We start from the raw sequence: 22,459 nt of genomic DNA on the forward strand, positions 1-22,459 counted from the left end.
ATCGGTTCCTACTCATAGCAATGGCTGGTGGTTTTGAACCACCACCTTGTGATCCTACAGTGCCATACCAGGATCCACTGTTGGTAGGAGTGCAATATGGTACAACTATTGTAAAAAGGTTTTTCACCCATTTTTTTTTTTTTTTTTGCTGTGAATTGAGTTGGTTTCTAGACAAGCTCATCAGTTTCACATTCAACAAATTATACACTTTGTTTCATTTCAATGACTACAATCCCCTCCAAGCAACAACAGTTGTCCTGCTTCCTCCCTGTGGTTATCCATGTACAAATATCCTCTTTCAAACTAATATATTTGTGGTATATATATATATATATGTTGTCCTTAGCGTAGTGGTTACAAATCTGGCTACTAATCTCACTGCCAGCAGTTTGAAACTACCAACTGTTCCACGGGAGAATGATGAGGCTTTCTGCTCCCGCAAAGATTTATAGCCTTGGAAACCTTGTACAGGGTCGCTATGAGTCAGAGAACTCCATGGCACATAACAACTACAACGTATGTTGTCATTAAGTGCTGTTGAGAAAATTCCATCCATCCCACTCTTCCTCCCATATTTTGTTGCTCCCTGATGATTCCTCAATCTGATGATTCCTCAAGAAGTTAACCATGTAGCCTTACAATTCCATTTGTAGGTTTTTATTTACCCAAATGACTTGAAAGCAATAACACAAACATATGTATACAAATGTTCATTGTAGCACTGTTCACAAATATCCAAAAGGTGAAAGCAGCCTAAATGTCCCTTAAATGATGAATGAGTAAACAAAATGTGGTATATTCATACGTGAAATATTAGTCATAAACAGAAACAAACTCCTGATACAACGTGGATGAACCTTGAAAACCTGCAGAGTGAAGTAGTAGTCAACAACAAAAGAATATTTTATGAACCAATTTATAAAATATCTAGAACAGGCAATTGTGTAAAGACCAAACTTTATTAGGGGTCTAGGGAAGAAGGAAAGGAGATAGCATTTAGGAAGAATTAAGTATCCACTTATGGTGATAAAAACTTGGCAACAGAGACTGATGATGGTTGCACAAGATTATCATTTTTATCACAATTATGCATGTAAATTTGGTTAAAATGTTAACTTGTCAAATATCATGATATATATATACATATATACGTATGTGTGTATGTATGTGTATGTATATAAATGATTTTTTACAATTAAAAAAATACTTCAACCTGATAAGGCGGCATCTAATAACAAACAAAAACGTATCCAGTATCATAATTGGACTCCTGGTGCAGCAGCACTAGCAAACCAGATCCAGACTGCCAATCACAAGGTCAGCAGTTCAAACCCACTAGCTGCTTCTCAGAAACACTATTCAGGGTCACTATGAGTAGGAACCAACTCAACCAACAACACTTAACATAATTATAATTAGGATTCTCTAGGTTATTTACAAAGTCTCCCGGTGTGGTGCTGTAGGATAAGCAATGGAATTCAAACTACAAGGTCAGCAGTTCAAACCTACTAGCTGCTCTTTGAAAACCCTCACTAGGAGTCAGAAATTACTTGAGGACACTTAACAACATGTGCCATGGAGTTGGTTCCAACTCAAAGTGACCCTGCATTGGCTTTCCAAGATTAGCAGCCCGATTCGTAACCACTACGCTACTAGAACTCCTTACAACAATAGGTAATGCAAAAAAAAAGAGCCCTGGTAGCACTGTGGGTTAGATCTTGGGCTGCAACTCAAGGTTGGCAGTTCAAGCTCTTTGGGAGAAAGATTAGGCTGCCTGCTCTATAAAGATTTAATATCTTGAAAATCCTATACATAGTCTGAATAGACTATGGCAGTAGGTGTGGTGTGATTTGGTTTTGTTTGTTTTGGAGATGATGCAAATGGTTAAATACTCAAGTACTAAGGAGCTCTGGTAGCACAGTGGTTACGAATCAGGCTGCTAATCTCACGGTCAGCAGTTCTAAACTACCAGCTGTTCCACGTGAGAAAGATTTACAGCCTCGGAAACTCTGTACAGGGTCACTATGAGTTGGAACCGACTCCATGGCACATAACAACAAGTCAATCGGTGAGACAGGTACTATAGTGGTTACAAGTCGGGCTGCTAACCTTAAAGACAACAGTTCAAAATTACCAGCTGTTCTTCGGAAGAAAGATAAGGCTTTATGCTCCCATGAAGAATTACAGCCTTGGAAATCCTATACAGGTAAAGGGAACTCTAAAGAATACAATAAAAAGACAATATTGTTGTTTTTAAGTGCTCTCAAGTTGGTTCTGACTCTTAGCAACCCACTGTAGGGTTTTTGAGGAGCAGCTGGTGAGTTCTTAACTGTTGACCTGTGGTTCAAGCTGGCCTTGTAGTCTGTCTCTAATGTTTATCCTACAGCTCCACACCAGGTTGTTGATGTTAAGTGCTGTCAAGTCAATTGCAACCCACAGTGACCCCATATAGGGTTTCCAACCCTGTTGTGGTCCAGTGCTTATCCTACAGGTGCCACACCAAGATTCCAGGTTGAAAAAGGAGAAGAAGAAAAAAAAAAAAAGAAGAAATAACTTCAGCAAGCTTTCAAGATATAGGGCCAATATACAAAACTCAACTGTATTTCAATACACTTGCAATGAACAACTCAAAAATTAAATTAAGAAACCAATCCCACTTACCATTTGAAAAAATAAAACAGAAATAAATTTTACCAGAATGTACAAATATATGTATAATACTTTATAAAAATGACATTTGAATTGTTGTCAGAATTTTAAAAGACATCATGGGTCATGGATTGGAAGACTTAATATTTTTAAGATGGTGATGTTCCCCAAATTGATCTACAAATTCAATGCAATCCCTATGAAAATCTCAACTGACTTCTCTGCAGAAATTGACTCACTGCAATCCTGTATACGGTTTCCCAAGGAGAACATAACTTTGAACAGCTTGCCACTCAAACCACCTTTCAATCCAGGACATATCCTACAGTGCCCACACCACACATGTATGTTTCACTGGTTTTGCTTTAGAAAACCCAGCCTAAGACATGTGGTACTGAGAGAGTGGGGTTCCAGAGACGCAAAATCACAGGAATAAGCTTTCTAAACTGATACTCAAGTCTGACTAATTTTAAAGGCACTGATATAGGGAAGAGGCATGTCTGCCCAGGCTTTATTGGAATGAACCTTGGGCTGATTTTGAATTTGATTCCCTTTCCCCCTCATGAAGTAAGAGGAAGTCACACATGGTCCCCACATGGTTTCTGCAGTTGGCATCAGGAAAAGGATTCGTTGCAAGGGCTCCAGACTCATGGCAGCACTCATTCTATAAAAGAAACAATAAAGGAGAATGGGATAAAATGTTTCAGTCTGCGGGGAAAGCAGCTTCTGCAATCGCATGTAGTCTATGTCAGGTGGCCAAGGTCTACAGAAATTCACCCTGCCAAAGGCCAAAGATTATATGCACATTTGTTGTTGTTACTGCTGTTGTTAGGTGCCATAACGAGTCAATACCGACTCATAGAGACCCTATATACAACAGAACGAAACACTGCCCGTTCCTGGGCCAACCTCACAATTGTTGCCACGCTTCAGCCCATTGATGCTGACACTTTGCCAATCCATCTCGCTGGGGGTCTTCCTCTTTCTCTCTGACCCTCTCCATCTTACCACATATGATATTCTTCTCCAGCGACTGGTCCCTCCTGACAATATGTCCAAAGTATGAGAGATGAAGTGTGGCCATCCTGGCCTCCAAGGAGCACTCTGGCTGCACTTCTTCCAACAAAGATCTGTTGGTTCTATGGGCAGCCCATGGCACTTCCAATATTCTCCTCCAACACCATAACTCAAATGCATCAATTCTTCTGTTATGCCCAGAATTCAGGGTCCCCAATGACCACCCAGGAACCGTCACCAATGTAAAAACATAAGGGTTGTTTATTCAAGCTCGAGCCAGGTCTCTAACCTTATCTGACGCAGCGGAATAGGGAAAGAGCCCCAAACTTTTGTCTGCAAGGTTTTTATAGAGTTTTTTAAACAGCTCAGGTTTCTCAGCTTTACAATCTTTGGATTGGTTAACAATTGGCAAACTATGAGATGTTACAGTTTAATTGGTCAGGACTGGTCGTCTTTGTTCTTAGGCTAGGATAAAGGAAAACATCTGGCCTCTGGCCTTGAGCTGCCTGGCTATATATTATTTTCTTGGAGCTAGAGGACGTGCTAAAGCTTATATACGAAATGGATTCTTCTCTTTGGTCCTACACTACCGTCTTTCTTATTCACTGACCAGCTTTTACAAGCATATGAGTTTATTGAAAATACCATGGCTTGGGTCAAGCACACCTTAGTCCTCAATCTGACATCTTTGCTCTTCAACACTTTAAAAAGGTCTTGTGCAGCAGTTTTTTTGCCCAATGCAATACATCGTCTGATTTCTTGACTGCTGCTTCCATGAGTGTGACAGTTTGTTATAGCATAACTAACAGCCCTCATTTAAACTAGATATCCACTTAGTTATTTCAGCCCCATCTCACCCTGCCCCCCCCCCCCAATCACCCCACCACCACACCCTATGGAAAAATAAGAAACTTCTTACAGAAATACAGTGCAGGTCAGAATGACCCAAGGACACCTGAAAAACAGGATAAAAACTTAGCCCATCCATACAAACAAGATAAGGGTTTATTGGTGGATTTACTCCCACTTACAGGATAAGGGTCTGCTGGAATTTTCCACAACAGGTAACAAGACAAGTCTGTTTTAACCACTCTGTGTTTTTGTATAAAACCCTGTTCCCCTCCTTACTTGGGGGGCTCAGAGTGATTTGGGCTTGAGCTGACACTCTGGCCTCATGCAATAACTTTGCTCTTCAAGATTTTCGCAACAAGTTGATTCAAGAAGAAGGATGTCCTTGACAATTTCAATCTTTTCTCCATTGAAAAGAATGTTGTTTACTGGTCCCGCGGTGAATATTTTTGTTTTCTTTACATTGAGATGTAATCCATACCAAAGGTTGTGTTGTTCCATCTTCATCAGTAAATATTTTAAGTCCACTTCACTTTCAGCAAGCAAGGTTGTATCATCTACATGTCACAGGTTGTTAATGAGTCTTCCTCTAATCCTGATGCCACGTATTTCATAGAACCCAGCTTCTCGGATTATTTCCTCAGCATACAGCTTGAATAAGTATGGTCAAAGAATATAACCTTGTCTCACACCGTTCTCAATTTTTAACCATTCAATGTTCCCATGTTCTGTTCGTACAACTGCCTCTTGGTCCATGTAGATTCCTCATGAGCACAATTAAGTGTTTCGGAATACTCATACTTCACAATGTTGTCCATAGCTTGTCATGATCCATACAATCGAAAGCCTTTGCATAGTCAGTAAAGCACAAGTAAAACATCTTTCTGGTATTCTCTTTCAGCCAATATCCATCGGACATCAGTAATGATATCCCTCATTCCACGACCTCTTTTGAATCCAGCTTGAACTTCTGGAAGTTCCCTGTCAAGGTATGGCTACAGCCGTTTCTGTATTACATTTAGTAAAACTTTACTAGCATGGGATTTGTTGTTGTTATATGCTATGAAGTCGGTTCCGACTCATAGTGACCCTGTACAGGGTTTCAGAGGCTGTAAAATCTTTACGAGAGCAGAAAGCCTCATCTTTCTCTCGTGGAATAGCTGGTAGTTTCGAACTGCTGACCTTGCGGTTCACAGCCCGATTCCTAACCACTATGCTACCAGAGCTCAAGATATTGTCCAATGATTTCCGCATTCCACTGAGCCACCTCTCTTTGGAATGGGCACAAATACGCATCTCTTCCAATCAGTCGGCTAGATAGTTGTCTTCCAAATTTCTTGGCATACATGAGTGAGTGCCTCCAGTGCCGTCTTTCTTCAAATATTTCAATTCTGATTCCATCAATTCCTATAGCCTTGCTCTTTGTCAATTCCTTCAAAGCACCTTGGACTTCCTCCTTCAGTATCATTGGCTATTGATCATGTGCTACTTGTTGGAATGGCTGAACATCAACCATTTCCTTTTGGTATAGTGACTCTGAGTATTCCTTCCGTCTTCTTCTGATGCTTTCTGCATCAGTCAATAATTTGCCCAGAGAATCCTTCAATAACGGAAGTCGAGGTTTGAATTTTTTCTTCAGCTCCTCCAGCTTAAGAAATGCTGAGCGCATTCTTCCTTTTTAGTTTTCTGACCCCCAGATCTTTGCACATTTTGTGGTAGTATTTGACTTTGTCTTCTGGACCTGACCTTTGAAATTTTCTGTTCAACTCTCGTACCTCCTCATTTCTTCCATTTTTTAGCACATAAATAGTATTAACTCAAAGGAAAACAAAGACTGCACTTGAATGTTTTAAAAGTTTTATTGTGATTTCTCCTGCTCCTCAGAAACCCTATACAATAGGGTTGCTATGGGTCAGAACTGACTCAATGACACTTAACATTATTGCAAAACAGACATACACGTATGATAGAAATGAATATTAGAAATTATGATTACAGAGACTTTGTAAGCCTGACTTTTTTTTTTCTTAAAAGGGGAGTTAGAATTGCCTGGAAAAAATGGACTTCTTGCTTTAAGCCTTTGGGGAGCACAGGGCCTTAGGTGGAATCCTGAGCCCTACCCAGAGCCTTCAGAGTTGGAACAATTGCATTTGAAAAAATCTGCAGACCAACCCAGAAGTACTAGGAGAACAGGAGATTCATAACTGAAAGAAAGCAGAGAAAAAACAGCCAGAATGTTTGGGTTATTTTTGAGATTCAAGCAAGCTGTTTTCTTTGAAAGTAACAAGCCAAGAAAAGTTGGCCCATCAAATAAAATCCCTTCTAAGGCTCAACATTCTAATCAATGAAGAAAAAAATTGAAGTTGTCAAGGACTTCATTCTTCTTGGATCAACTATATAACACTCATGGAAGCAGCAGTCAAGAAATCAAATGACCCATTACATTAGGAAACTCTGCTGCACAAGAACTTTTTAAAGCGTTGAAGAGCAAAGATGTCAGCTTGAAGACTAAGGTGCACCTGACCCCAAGCTATGGTATTTTCAATAACCTCATATGCATGCGAAAGCTGAACAGTAAATAAGGAAATACCACAGAAGTGAACAGGAAAAGGTAAAAACATTCACTGCCTTCTCCTCCCAGGAGTCAAGCTAGAATGTTAATCAGGTTACTTAGTAGGACCAATCCTCTGGTTTCCCAACTGTCTTCAAACAGGTCCGTAACCTAATCCTTCCCCGATTCTGACCCCATATAAGTCTGCAGTGCCCTTTATTCAGCACTCAGAATCTGGAAAAATTAGCTCCTCTGAGCCAGCCAGCTTAATAAAATCTGAAACTCTGCTTCACCTCTCCAAGTGGCCTCGGTTTCTTCAACAGATCAAGAGCTGCTATGACACTCTCGAATCTAAAACTGTTGTTACAGAAGAATTGACGTTTTTGAATTATGGTGTTGGAGGACAATACTGAAAGTGCCATGGGCTGCCAAAAGACCAAACAGATCTATGTTGGAAGAAGTGCAGCCAGAGTGCTCCTTGGAGGCCAGGACGGCCACACTTCATCTCTCATACTTTGGACATATTGTCAGGAGGGACCAGTCGCTGGAGAAGGATATCTATCATGTGTGGTAAGGTAGAGAGGGTCAGAGAGAAAGAGGAAGACCCACAGTGAGATGGATTGGCAAAGTGTCAGCATCAATGGACTGAAGCGTGGCAACAATTGTGAGGTTGGCCCAGGATAGGGCAGTGTTTCGTTTTGTTGTACATAGGGTCTCTACAAGTCGGTACGGACTCTATGGCACCTAACAACAACAAATGTGCATATGATCTTGGGCCTTTGGCAGGGTGAATTCCTGTAGACCTTGGCCACCTGACATAGGCTACATGCGATTGCAGAAGCTGCTTTCCCCTCAGACTGAAACATTTTATAAACATTTAATAAAATCCCTTCTAAGATTCAACATTTTTATCAATGAAGAAAACAAATTGAAGCTGTCAAGGACTTCATTCTTCTTGGGTCAACTATCAACACTCATGGAAACAGCAGCAACAACTGTAAGGTTGGCCCATGATCCGGCAGAGTTTCGTTCTGTTGTGCATAGGGTTGCTGTAAGTTGGTATCAACTCAACAACAAGATTGAAAGTAGGGGCTCTGGTAGTAGCTCTGGTAACGTAGTGGTTACAAATCGGGTTGATAACCTCAAGGTCAGCAGTTAGAAACCACCAGCTACTCCGTGGGAGAAAGATGAGGCTTTCTGCTCCTGTAAGGAGCCTCGGAAACCCTGTACAGGGTCGGTATGAGTCGGAATTGACTCCAAGGCACACCACCACCAAGGCTGAAAGTTAAAGGGAACTGGTGAGCTGTATGCTCGTTGGTGACCACCTGGGTCTACTTGTGAGTGTAATTAGGGGCAATGCAGAAATGAAGATACAGCAATGAAGCAACTAAAAACGGGAAGTAGTTAAGTCTTCATTTCAGGAATAGCCGATGATGAAGAAACTGAAGAATTCTACCAACTTCTACAGTATGAAAATAAACATGCAATCAAAATACACTGATAATTACTTGCGACTCACTGGATTGTGAAAGTTGGAAACAAAAAAGAGGGATCCATAGCTGGAGAATATAACCTTGGTGATAGAAATTATGTTGGGGATTACATGACAGAATATTTCAAGGTCAATGACTTTTTCATTGCAAATACTTTCCTTCAGCAACATAAAAGGTTCTTTGCGTAGACCTCACCAAAGGGAGTACACAGAAATCAAATTAACTATATCTGTGGGAAGAGATGATAGAGACACTCTATATCATCAGCCAAAGCAAGGCAGGGCAGACTTAAACAGACCATAATTGCTCATATGCAAGTTCAGGTAGAAGCTGAAGAAAATTAAATCAAGTGTAAGAGAACCAAACACCGACCATTAATATGTCCCATTTGAATTCAGAGACCATCTCAAGTAGACTTAATGTACTGAACACTAATGACAAAACAAGAGTAGTTGTGAGATGGTATCAAGAGCCTTATATATACATAGTTCGGGGGTTGGGGAGAGCAGTACACAAGAAGGGGCAGGGGGCGGGAGAACGAGGTAGATACGGGAACACTGAGACAGGTTTGCATGGGCTAAATGGGACAGAGGTAAATAGTAATGCATGCTCAACCTTGGAACAACAGAGTTCTGTGATACAGAGATCAAGGCATAGTTTGAAGAGGGGAAATAATATAAGATGCATGACCATCTTATGTACATTGGTTTCCCTTGCCTACTATTGTAAAAAGGAAACCTGAGTGGGATAGAAAGGAATGTCAGGAAACATGATTACAGAGAGCTTGTAAGCCCATCTTCTGCCTATAACTGATTGGAATACTTAAAAGGGGTTCTAGAACTTGCCCAGTGAAATAGGCCTCTTGTGAAGCCTTTGTAGTGTATAAGACCTTAGGTGGAATCCTGAGTCCCATCCAAAACCTTCTGAGGTGGGACATTCCCACTAGAAAGGACTAGCAGACCAGCGTGAAACAGCTAAAGTGACAGAAGATTCATCTTCAAAGAAAGATCATCAAAGAAAAATCCAATACAAAAATGGCAGTATGACTGGCTACAAGAACAAGCAATTTGTTTGCCGGGAAGCCATCAAGGCAAGCAATCAAGTCCCTTCAGGACAAACTCCCCTCTAAGACTGAAACTCAAAAGGAACACATGAGCAGGCATGTAAGCTTGCTGACTACCACACTGGTCTACTGGTGTGTAGAAGACAGGAAAAGGCGGCAGTGAAGAAATGGGCTGATGTCACGTTCCACAGACCCCCGTTGACCTGGAAATGAGAGAGGGAAGAGGAAGGGCTGGTTGGTCCAAAGTGTGGTGAGACCTGAGGACACCTGAACCTATAGACAAGGACATAGCCACAGAGGACTAAAGCTGAGAGTGAAGCATCCAGCTGATATGAAGTGAGAGGAGGCACAAAAGAACGCCCAAAGTTGCAGATAGCACCCATTTGACCTAGCCTCGATTGACCTAGCCTCTATAGACTGATAATCAGAACTTGACTAAAGAAGATAAAAAAAGAAAAAAAAGAACAGTTTTTGATAAAGGAAATGAGGGTAAATTGCTACAATTTGATGATCTTGACTTATATTCATGGAGGTAGTAACTCTAAATAACAACAGAGAGGGAAACAGTCTTCACATCAAGTATCAATGCTATCCCCTCTGTACACAGGGTAGATAGGGATGAGCAACTTAGACACTGGCTACCTAAAAAGAGGGGGTGCAAAAGGCACAAAGTGATTGGTTTCAAAGTATAAGGTTTCAAAGGGGAGCAGTGGTTACGAATCGGGCTGTGAACCTTAAGGTCAGCAGTTTGAAACTACCAGCCGTAAAGATGAGGCTTTCTGCTCCCGTAAAGATTTACAGGCTCGGAAACTCTGTCCAGGGTCGCTATGGGTCGGAATCAACTTTACGGCAGCAGCAACAACAACAGCAAAAAGGAGTCCCCACTGAATCATTTTCATCTTGTCTAGATGGGTCGGGTTCAAAGAGATGGGGATGGAAATCTTATGACTCAATAGTGAGTAACTGTGACTAACTGAGTGTTGCAATTGTAAAGGTAGAAGTTTTGGAACAAAAACAGGGGAGTGGGGAGTAGTTAATCTTACAGTTCAGAAATAAAGGACCCTAGGACCATCAAGAGAGAAGAGCACAAGCAGAATGCAGGACCCTATCCAGAGAAGCAGCAATACCAGAGATGGAGGCAGAGATGGGGACATGGAGAGAGGGAGCACCTGAGGACTCTAGATTCATGGAAAGAGAGGGACTAAATGCTGGCAGCCAGGAGGCAGACTTGCAGAATGTGCCCTTCGGTGATGTAAATTATCATACATGCCTGAGTGGTTTTTGTTTTGTTTTAAAAAGAGCTAAAGTGAATAGAGAGAAATACTGTTAACTGATGGTACATGGAGGAGATTATAATCATTGTAATGAAACAAGATGTATGATTTATTGAATATAAAACTTATGATCTGCCCTGTAAACTTTCACACAATAAAAACCTTTTTAAAAGAGTGTTACGCATAAAGAAAGCAAAAGGTCATTTAAAAGACAGGAAAGAAATAAAAAACCAAAATGGATGTCAGAAGAGACTCTGAAACTTGTAGCAACCAATACATAGGGAAGAGATATGATAGAGTAAAAGAGCTGAACAGAAAATTTCAAAGGGCAGCTCAAGAAGACAAAGTCAAGTATATAATGAAACGTGCAAAGTCCTGGACTTAGAACACCAAAAGGAAAAAGTACATTCAGCATTTCTCAAAATGAAAACACTGAAGAAAAAAATCAAGCTTTACACTGAATATTAAAGGAATCTGTGGGCAAAGGATTCTACAGCATCCAGGTGTGGTGCTGTGGGTTAATGCACTGGACTGCACAGTCAGTTTGAACCACATCAACAAGTAAGCAAAATGGACTACTCCTGGTATGACACTGTAGGAACAGCACTGGACTTCGAACAAAAAGGTCAGCAGTTCAAACGCACCAGCTGCCCATGGAAACCTTGTACAGGGTCACTATTCGAAGGCACTAACAACAACAACAAAGTGCAAAATAATGTATGACACAGCATCAAATGAAGTTGGAAGGAATACACAGAATCACAGCACAAAAAAGGTATCAACAATTTCAGAAGGTAGTATGTGACCAAGAACTGATGGTGTTAGAAGAAGTCCAAGCTATATTGAAGGCATTAGCAAAAAAAAACCACAAGTCTCCAGAAACTGAAGGAATACCAACTACAATATTTCAACAAACTGATGCAGCACTGGAGGCACTCACTCGTCTATACCAAGAAATTTGGAAGACACCTACCTACCTGCCCAGCTAACTGAAAAGAGATTCATATTTGTGCCCATTCCAAAAACGGTGGCACAACAGAATGCAGATATTTCCAAACAACATCATTAATAGCACATGCAAGTAAAATTTTGGTGAAAGTAATTCAAAAATGGTTACAGTAGCATATTGCCAGCGACCTGCCAGAAATGCAAGACCAATTCAGTAAAGGATATGGAACACTGCTGACATGAGATAGATCTTGACTGAAAGCAAAGAATACCATAAAGATATTGGTGTTTTATTGCTATGCAAAGACATTGAAATGTGTGGATCATAAGACACTACAGAAGACACTGCAAAGAATAGGAATTCCAACACTTAATTATGCCAATGAGTAACTTGTACATAGACCAAGAGGCAGTAGTTCAAACAGAATTAAGAGGATACTGAATGGTTTAAAATCAGGAAAGGTGTGTGCCAGAGTTGTAGTCTTTCACAATATTCAATCTGCATGCTGAGCAAAATAAATGAAGCCTGACTATATGAAGAAGAATGGGGCAACAGGATTGAAGGAAGGCTCATTAACCACCTATGATATGCAAATGATACAACATTGCTTACAGATAGTCAAAAGGTTCTGAAGCACTTGCTGCTGAAGACCAGAAGACCACAGAATACCCAATCTTGAGTATGGATTACAACACAATGTAAAGAAAACAAAAATCCTCACAACCGGACCAACAAAGAACATCAATATCAACGGAAAAAAGATTGCAGTTGTCAAGGATTTTGTTTTAGTTGGATCCACAACCAATGCTCCTGAAAACGACAATAAAAAAATCAAATGACAATGTATAGCATTGGGCAAGTGCTACAAAAGACTTTTTTAATGTTAAAAGAGAAAAAATGCCAATTTTGAGGACTAAGGCACACTTGACCCAAACACGGTATTTTCAGTGGCCTCATGCATATGAAAGCTGGGCAATGAAAGGAAGATTGAAGAATTTATGCATTTGAATTATGGTGTTGGTGAAGAATACTGAAAGCACCATGGACCGCCAAAAGAACAAATAATCTGTTTTGGAAGAAGTACAATCAGAATGCTCCTTAGAATCAATGATGTGAGACTTTACCTCCTATATTTTGTACATGTTATCTGAAGAGATCAGTCCCTGAAAAAGAGCAACGTGCTTGGCAAGGTAGAGGGTAAGTGAAAAAGAGGAAAGCTTCTCCCACCCCCACCCCACAATAGGATGTACTGACACAGTGGCTGCAACAACAGGTTCACATATAACAATAAATGTGAGGATGGTGCAGTAAATGCTATAACATATACAATCCTGAATCAATAGTAATAACAAACAGTAACCTGTCAACAAATACATAGGTATATGTGTATGCTAAATAGGTGAGAGAGGTCTTATGGGACTACACCTGCATGCATATATGTACTGTTGTTAAGTGCCATTGAGTCGATTCCGACCCATAGCAACCCTGTATAGGATTTCCAAGGAGCAGCTGGTGAGCTTGAACCACTGACCTTGCAACTCAAACGACTTTGCAATCTGATGCATTAGCCCACAGTGCTACACCAGAACCCCAATACACAGACACACATACGTATACACATATGTATACATATATATGGAGCTCTGGTAGCGCAGTGATTACGAATCGGGCTGTGAACCTCAACGTCAACAGTTTGAAACTACCAGCTATTCTGCGGGAGAAAGATATTGTTGTTAAGTGCCGTGGAGTCGGTTCTGACCCATAGTGACCCTGTACAGGGTTTCTGAGGCTATAAATCTTTACGGGAGCAGAAAGTCTCATCTTTCTCCCGCAGAACAGTTAGTAGTTTAGAACTGCTGACCATGACATTAGCAGCCTGATTCGTAACCACTATGCTACCAGATATGTGTGTATATGTGTGCGTGTGCGTTTGTTGTTGTTAAGTAGCGTCAAGTCATTTCCGACTCAGTGACCCTTGTATAGGGTTTCCAAAGAGCAGCTGGTGAATTTGAACTGCCGACCTTGTGGTCCAGTGCTTATCCACCCTGGACTCCTATATACAGGTATTGTTGTGCCATGGAATCTGTTCCTACTCATATGGATCCTATATAGGGTTTCCAAGGAGCAGCTGGTGAGCTTGAACTGCTGACCTTGTGATTCAAACCGACCTTGCAGTCCAGTGCCACACCAGGACTCCTATATAGGTATGGTAGTGGATATTTCTATATGTTGTTGTCAAGTGCAACTGAGTCAGTGCTGACTCTGTACAACAGAATAAAACACTACCTGCTGGCCCTGCACCACTATCACAGTTGTTGCCTTTGAGCTCACTTTTGCTGCCAGTGTCTATCCATCTTGTTGGGGATCTTCCCTGACCCTCCAAGTTTTACCAAGCATGATGTCCTTTTCCAAGAACTGGTCCTTCATGATATGTTCAGAGTACAAGAGACAAAAAGTCTCACTCTCCTGATTTCCAAGAAGCATCCTGGCTGTATTTCTTCCAAGATAGATTTATTTGTTCTTCTATAAGTACATACTTTCACTATTCTTCAAAACCATAATTCAAATGCATTAATTCTTCTATAACCTTCCTTGTTCACTGCTCAACTTTCACATACCTATGAATTTATTGAAAATGCCAGTGCTTGGGCCAGATGCACCTTAGTTCTAAAACTGATTATCTTTGCTCTTGAACACTTTAAAGATGTCTTTTGCAGATTTGCCAAATGCAATATACATCATTTGATTTCTTGACAGATGCTTCCCTAATTGTCAAAATGAAGTCTTTGACTTCATTTTTTTTTCTTCATTTATCATGTTGTTATCGTGTTGTTTTCTTTTATCATGTTGTTTTCTTCATTTATCATGTTGTTACTCTCAATGCTGCATGTGAATATATACGTGTATATGTATATGGCAGCATAGTGGTTACGAATTGGGCTGCGAACCTCAGGGTCAGCAGTTCGAAACTACCAGCTGTTCTACGGGAGAAAGATGAGGCGTTCTGCTCCCGTAAAGATTTACAGCCTTGGAAACCCTGTATAGGGTCACTATGTGTCGGAACCGACTCCACAGCACATAACAACAACATATATATATATATATATATATATATATACACACACATACATATATATATGGAGTTCTGGAAGCGTAGTGGTTACGATTCGGGCTGCCATCCTCAAGGTCAGCAGTTCAAAACTATCAGAGGTTCCCCGGGAGAAAAATGAGGAGTTCTGCTCCCATAAAGATTTACAGCCTTGGAAACCCTGTGCAGGGTCACTATGAATCAGAACCGACTCCACGGCACTTAACAACAACAACAACAATACATATATGTTGTTGTTAAGTGCCGTGGAGTCGGTTCTGACCCATAGCGCCCTGTATAGAGTTTCCAAGGAGCAGCTGGTAAGCCTGAACTATCGACCTTGCAGTTCAAACAGCTGTAAATCTTTACCGGAGCAGAAAGCCTCATCTTTCTACTGCGGAACAGCTGGTAGATTCGAACTGCTGATCTTGCGGTTTGCAGCCTGATTTGTAACCAACAACACTACGAGTTCCCAGATACGATGAGTAAAACGTGTATAACAAAATTCAAGTAAAAAAAAACTTAACAGACTAGACTGGTCAGAAACGAACTGTAGGAAACCCCGAAGACAACTGCCCTGAAAAAACCCACTAAACCCACTGTAACAGACTCAGTTCCAACTCACTGCAACCCAATATAGGGTTTCCAAGACTGTAACTCTTTACAGGAGCAGACAGCTTGATCTTTCTCCTGCAGAGCTGCTGGTGAGTTTGAACTGGTGACTCTGAAGTTAACAGATCAATGCCTAACCCACAGCACCATTATACACAGGAAATGGCAAAAGAGACCAAAAGGGCAACGTTTTCTCAAAACCAAAGATGAGAAGGCCGGGAAGGACAGGTAAAATCAGAGGGTAGGAAGCAAGGAACCCCAGGGAGGAAATAGAGAATGTTGACACATCGCAGGATTGCAACCACTGTCATGGATCGATTTATGTATGAATTATTGATTGGAAACTTAATTTGCTGTGTAAATTTCCACCTTGAACACAGTATGTTGAAAACAAACAAAAAATAAAAGTTTTTGTGCGTCAAAGAACACAAATAAGTAAACAGACAACCCACAGTATCAGAGAAAATACTTGCAAATATTTATTTTAGACACCAAAATATCTCTGTGCCACAGTTCAAGCACTGAAAATATCCTAAATAACCCAGATTTATCTTATGTTGTTGTTGTTGCTAAGTGCCGTCGAGACGGTTCTGACCCATAGCGACCCTGTACAGGGTTTCCGAGACTGTAAATCTTTACAGGAGCAAAACGCCTCATCTTTTTCCCGCAGAGCAGCTGGTAGTTTCGAACTGCTGGCCTTAAAGTTCGCAGCCCGAATCATAACCACTACGCTACCAGAGCTCCTTGCAGGACTCAAAATTCTATGAAACAATTACTTTTTGTTGATTCACAAAGTACTTCAAAATTCTGCTATCAATCCTGAAGCCCTCATTCATTTTGAGCCTCTGAGAAGTATTTGGTTAGAAAGTGTCACAAAAAGATTTTAAGTACCACACCACCAAAGGAAAATGTTATTGTTCATAGCAAATTATTATTAATTACATCAAATTGCAGTCTTTGGAATATAATCCATTAAACAGCCTTTAGAAATGCACCAAGTACTTGGAACATTTTTTTTTTTAATTCTAAAACAATTTTTCTTAATTGACAAGTTAACCCACACTAAAGGCAAAGTCATCTGCAGTTTTTAAAGAATTTCTAAGACCTTCCAACTTAAAAAACATAATACAAAAAAAATCAGCCCTTTTGTTTGTAGCAGTTCTTCCATTCTAGATGGATACCTCAACAGCTAGTACAAAATCAGAGGCAAAACAAAAAAACACAACTTTGACCTTTTAAGAAAATTTACTAGAAGTTTATCACAAAAGGATCCAAAATAGCCAAATAAAAATAGCGTGTTATATTTCCACTCAATTCAAAAGTTTTAATTTAGTGATGCTGTAGTTGGCATTGGTCTGCTAACCACAAGGCTGGCTGTTCAAGCCCACCAGTCACTCCTAGGAAACCTAAACAGGGAGGCTATGAGTTTGAACTGACTCCAGGGCAATTAACAACAGGAAACTTAAAATGTTAGCAGTATTAGAATCCACAAAAGGTTCTGTAATTATCATATGCAATTATTTATACAACACCATTATAAACCCCCCAGTGCTGGTGTGGCGCGGTGGGTGTACGCACTGTACTGCAAAGTCCGTTTGAACCTCAAGGTTGGAGGTTCCCGCTCACCAGTGACTCCTAGGAAACCCTATACAGGGTCTCTATGGGTTGGAACTGATGGACAGCACTTAACAACAACCACCACCTGAATAAAAAACCCTAATCAGAATATCTCAGGGAAGGCAGAACTTGGTCAACATCTAATTGTTTGCATCGTCAAAAAACATGCTGACTTGTTCTAGAAAACATAAAGGACCGTGAAAGAAAATGAAATTGACCAGCAATTAACCTAAGGCTCAAATGTATCAAATTTACCAAGTTTCTCTTAAATATTCCAAATCAATCAAACAAAAACAAAAAGTACCTCCTAGGAAAAAATTGTATGCTATATAGATGCCTGACAGATAAATTTGGCAACTGAATGTTGTATTTTCTGTCACTTCAATTTATGAAAACACTCAAATGCCCACTTATTTTCAAAGTCTGTAAATTAAGTTTTGAGTTCTCCAAATACCATAGTTGTGTCCTCTACGATGACTTGGAAAGCACTAAAATGAATCTCTCCAATGAGTTTAAGGCTCAAAATTAAAGGGAAAAGAAAAAAGTTTCACAAGTACAGTGCAAGAAAGAGCTATACACTGAAGTGTACATTAGTTTGTATGAGGTCAGCAAGTTTCAAGCTTTCTAATCCTGAGAAAGAACTCCAACTGATCTGAGCGTCGGTTTCTTCAGTTAAAAAGAGTATGTGAACAAGAATACATCTTGTTTAATAAATACTATGGGCTAATGCGCTGGACTGCAAAGCCGTTTGAATTGCAAGGTCAGCGGTTCAAGCTCACCAGCTGCTCCTTGAAAACCCTATACAGGGTCGCTATAGGTCAGATTCGACTTGACGACACTTAACAACTGGAAAGCTTACCATGTAATAAGCAAACTTTCCCAGAGAGAACGCACTAGGACGTGACACATGGTAACCACCTTTTAAGAGACTATTAAAATCCTGCCTGAATACGGCACTACCATCTGACTTAACACACCTTAGTTCCACACACCGGAATGAAATTTGATGAAGTACTTTCCTAAAGCCGGGCCAAAAACAATGTAAAAAGAAGACGCCTTGCTCATGTAAATCGCAACTCAAAACCGTGCCGTTTCCCTAAGACAAAACTGACTTTAAGAGAATCTGAAAAAAATTCCAGACCAACGAAAACGTTCATATAGACGTGAAAGCAAGATGTCTCACAACCCGGACATGGGAAGGAGCTAAAGGAAAAAAAGCGACGGGAAGCGCCAACAGAAGTCCAAACGTGCTCTCTCCACTCTGCACTTCAATTTGGCAACTTTTCCAGCACCCCCGGGCTCCCGACTCCTCCAGAGGCGAGGTGGCAGCGGCTCACGTCGGGAAGGGTCCCCCGAGCCGGCTAGCAGGTGCCCCCGAAAACCAGCACGTTCCGAAGAGCTGGGGGCGGGGCCTGGGCACACTCTCACTGACCGTTTCCCCCAGGAAAAGAGAGGGGTGGGGAGAGCGACCCTCGCGAAGGGTGCTGACCAGGAATGGAGTTACAGGCAGGCACGTGGGCCGCCATGGACCCCAAGGCTGACATGGAGAGGCAAACAGGGCCGCGCCGTGGGGCGGGCGGGAAATGGGGTGGCGGGAAGACGCGAGCTCGGCCGCTCTGCACGAGGCCCTGCTTGCCGCGGGCCCCGAGGTCTCCACGAAAGGACCTGCCTCCTAGAGAAACGGAGTGAAAGGTGAGGAAGCCCACACACACAGAAACCCGTTCGTCTTCCTACCCCTACCTTCCGGCCGCTCTCCGCGGGCTCGGCGCCCGATAGCAGCGCGGGGCAGGCGGGGGCCAGCGGCTCGGCGGCCCGGAGCTGACGCCCTCCCCGACGCCCGTAGCCTGGCGAGCGCAGGAACCCCCGCACGCAGACAAAAATCAACAAAGCACCCGCTCCCGAGGAAAACACAAGTCACAGGCCCCGACCAGGGACTCTCCAACATGCCGCTGCCCGGGCCGCAGGGCTTCGCTGACGTGACGGGCTGGGGGTGGGGGCCGGAGTGAGCCCCGTGCAGTGGCTCCTCGGGCCCATAGTCTCGCCTCCCCCGGGAGGTGGAGAGGTGATCTACTTCCCCCAACCCCAGCCAGAGACTGACCTTGGAGTCTCCGTTGCACAGAGCCATCGAGGAAGGGGTCGGGGTGGCGGTGCTGAGAGTATAAGACGGGGCGGGAGGGAGCTGACGGGATCGCCACCGCCGACCGGGGCTCAGAGGGAGGCCTGATCGAGGAACAGGCGGGAGAAGGAAGGAGCGGGCCGCCAGGGAAGCGCCGAGACCAGCAGTAGCCGCGGAGCGCGAGCCCCAGCGCCGCGGGAGAGGAGACCAGCAGCGCGCACGCTGCCCCCGCCTCCTGCTTCCGCCCCTGCCGGCCACTGGGAGGAGCCAGAGCCCGTTCTGCTAGAGTCGAGCCTCTGCAACCCCCGCCGCGGCCAACGCGACCGCCAAACAAGCCCGCCCTAGGGAGGAGGGGCCCGCAGCGTTCGGCCCCGCCCCCGTTGCCGAGACCCGCCCTCGAGAAAAGAAATCTGCCTCGCCCCGCCTCCAGCAGGCCCGCCCGTTTTAAAAAAAAAAAAAAAAAAGAGAGAGCGAGCGAGACTTGGGCGCTCTACCCAGCTGTACGCACCCCGCCCCACAAGGGGCAGTCCGCCGTTAACTGGAGGGGCGCAAGGCGTCCGACCCCGCCCCCGCCACCGAGCCGGAGGTAGTTCGCTATTGGCCCGCCTGAAAGCTATCAGCGCTGAAAGGTTGGCTGACGCTGCTGAAGAGCGGCCTCCTCTCAGCAAAACGCTGTGGGAGCTCTTAGCTGGTGGCACAGCTTCATCTTAGGTTAGAGGACACGGGGAAGGCCCAAGTGGCTTTTCAGTTTAATAGTCACAACTCAAGGGAAGTCAGTATGGGATTTTATTACTTGTTGTTATTGCTAAGTGCCCTCGAGTCGGTTCCGACTCATAGCCACCCTGTTTAAGGTTTCCAAGGAGCAGCTGGTGGGTTTGAACCATTAACCCTGTGGTTCGCAGTTGAGTGCTGATCCTAGCGCGCCACACAGGTAAATTTCTAATAAGAGGTTTGGAAGTGGGAAGCTGGCTCTGGACTGGTCCTAAAATTCTGTTTACAAAGCACTGTATTTGGGGAAGGGTGTGCAGTTTCTCCAGCATTTTGGCACCCCATCAAGACGAGACTTTACATTGAACATGGTCACTTTAAGGTCTAAATCAAGGAAGAGAGTATAAAATGTACTTATAAATTTTAACAGTTGAACCAGCTTCATGTTAAAAAAAAAAAAAAAAGTCTTTTGAAAGTATTTTGTTATAATACCGTTACCATTTGCTTCACTCTAAAAATTAAAGAGCCAGACTGAGACAACTCTTTGAAAATTTCCAACCAATCCGGTGAATGTAATGAGGTAGAACTGAAGTTACAAATGAGGAAACTGAGGTTCAGTGCGATAATGTACCCCTCTGTATAGAAGGTAACCAATCTGGAAAATGACTGACGATTTATTAATAAAATAGTTCGTGAACAAAAGGCTCAAGGCCCTAACACGACTCAGATTTAAAGAAAGTATATGACTTACCTTTTTTTGAGTTGAAATACTGATACTTGAATCATCCAAAGCCATGGATAGTGGATTCTCCTAGTAGGGCTGTATGAACAATCCAGAGAACAGGTAGTAACCAATAAGAAAGACTCAACTTACCTCAACATACACCACAAATTAGAATGTGATGTGCCAGCATTATGGATTGGCTAAAACTTTTGTGTATCAAATAATGCCTCATTTAAATACATTGTAGTAGTCACTGGAGTCCTTGTGTGGATGAGCACTGGACCCCAAGCCGGTTTGAACCACAAGGTCAGCAGTTCAAACCCACCAAGCGCTTCTCGGAAACCTTATACAGGGTCAGAATCAACTGGACAGCACTTAACAACAGTAGTTGCTGATATTTATCATGGATTCTTAATACAGTAAATCCATTTCCTGGAACTTTTGTCATTGAAACTTGGCTTCCCTAACAACGCACCATGTTGTTGTTTTGTTAGGTGCCATAGAGTAGAGTTCTGACGGCGGTCCCTTGTATGTACAGTGGAACTAAACACTGCCTGGTCCTGCCCAAACTCACAAGTGTTACTATGTTTGACCCCATTTCATTGTTCTTGCCACTGTGTCAGTTCATCTTCTGGAGGGTCTTCCATTTATCCACTAACAATCCACTCTCCCAAGCATGATGCATCCTTCTCCAGGGCCTGGTCCTTCCTGACAACATGTCCATAGTAATACATTATTCTTCTTCCAAAACGGATTTGTTTGTTCTTCTGGCAGTTCATAGTATATTCTATATTCTTCACCAACACCATAACTCAAAAGCATTGATTCTTTTCTGTCTTCTTCCTTATTCATTGTCCAGCTTTCAGATGCATATGAGGCTATTGAAAATACCAACACTTAAGTAAGGTGACCTTAAAGTAACATCTTTGCTATCTAACACTTTAAAAAGTCTTATACAGCAGATTTGCCTATTATAATACCACATTTGATTTCTTGACTGTTGTTTCCATGAGTGTTGATTGTGGATCCAAGTAAAATGAAATCATTGATAACTTCAATATTTTCGCCATTTATCATGATGTTATTTATTGGTCTAATTGTGAGGATTATCGTTTTCTTTACATTGAGGTACAATTCATACTGAAGACTGTATAGTCTTTGATCATCAGTAAATACTTCAACTCCTCAGGTTTCAGCAAGCAAGGTTGTATCTTGTTCATATTGTTAATGATTCTTCCTCTAATGCTGATGTCATGTTCTTCATATAATCCAGCTTCTCAAATTATTTGTTAAGCATACAGGTTTAATAAGTATAGTGAAAGAATACAGTCCCGGAGCACAGCTTTCCAGATTTTTAACAATTCGGTATTCCCTTATTCTGTTTGAATGATTGTTTCTTGGTCTATGTACAGGTTCCTCATGGCATAATTAAGTGTTCTCAAATGCCCATACTTAGCAATGTTATCCATAGTTTGTTATGATCCACACATTTGAATGCCTTTGTATAGTCAATAAAGCACAAATAAATTCTTTCTGGTATTCTCTGCTTTCAGAGACATCAGCCAAAATCTGTCTGGTGTCACCAATGATATCCCTTGTTCTACCTCCTCTAAAAGGAGCTCTGGTAGCGTAGTGGTTATGAATCAGGCTGCAAACCTTAAGGTCAGAGGTACGAAACTACCAGCGGCTCCACGGGAGAAAGATGAGGCTTTCTACTCCCGTAAAGATTTACACCCTCGGAAACCCTGT

The 22,459-nt window shown here is 42.2% G+C and overlaps 1 protein-coding gene across 2 annotated transcripts in view; it reads right to left on the reverse strand.

Moving 5' to 3' along the window:
* GMPS (guanine monphosphate synthase) overlaps nucleotides 1-19,621 on the reverse strand; it is a 79,469-nt gene extending 59,848 nt beyond the window's left edge. The window contains exon 1 of one of the 2 annotated variants that reach the window (XM_006867951.1): nucleotides 19,261-19,621. In XM_006867951.1, the coding sequence (XP_006868013.1) occupies nucleotides 19,261-19,287 (27 nt within the window). In that variant the 5' untranslated portion in view covers nucleotides 19,288-19,621. The remainder of the gene's footprint in view (nucleotides 1-19,260) is intronic. The other variant, XM_006867952.1, reaches the window with a different exon arrangement.
* Nucleotides 19,622-22,459: the final 2,838 nt, after the last annotated feature.

This window comes from Chrysochloris asiatica, unplaced genomic scaffold (genome assembly GCF_000296735.1).
Source record: "Chrysochloris asiatica unplaced genomic scaffold, ChrAsi1.0 scaffold00113, whole genome shotgun sequence".
Classification (NCBI taxonomy): domain Eukaryota; kingdom Metazoa; phylum Chordata; class Mammalia; order Afrosoricida; family Chrysochloridae; genus Chrysochloris; species Chrysochloris asiatica.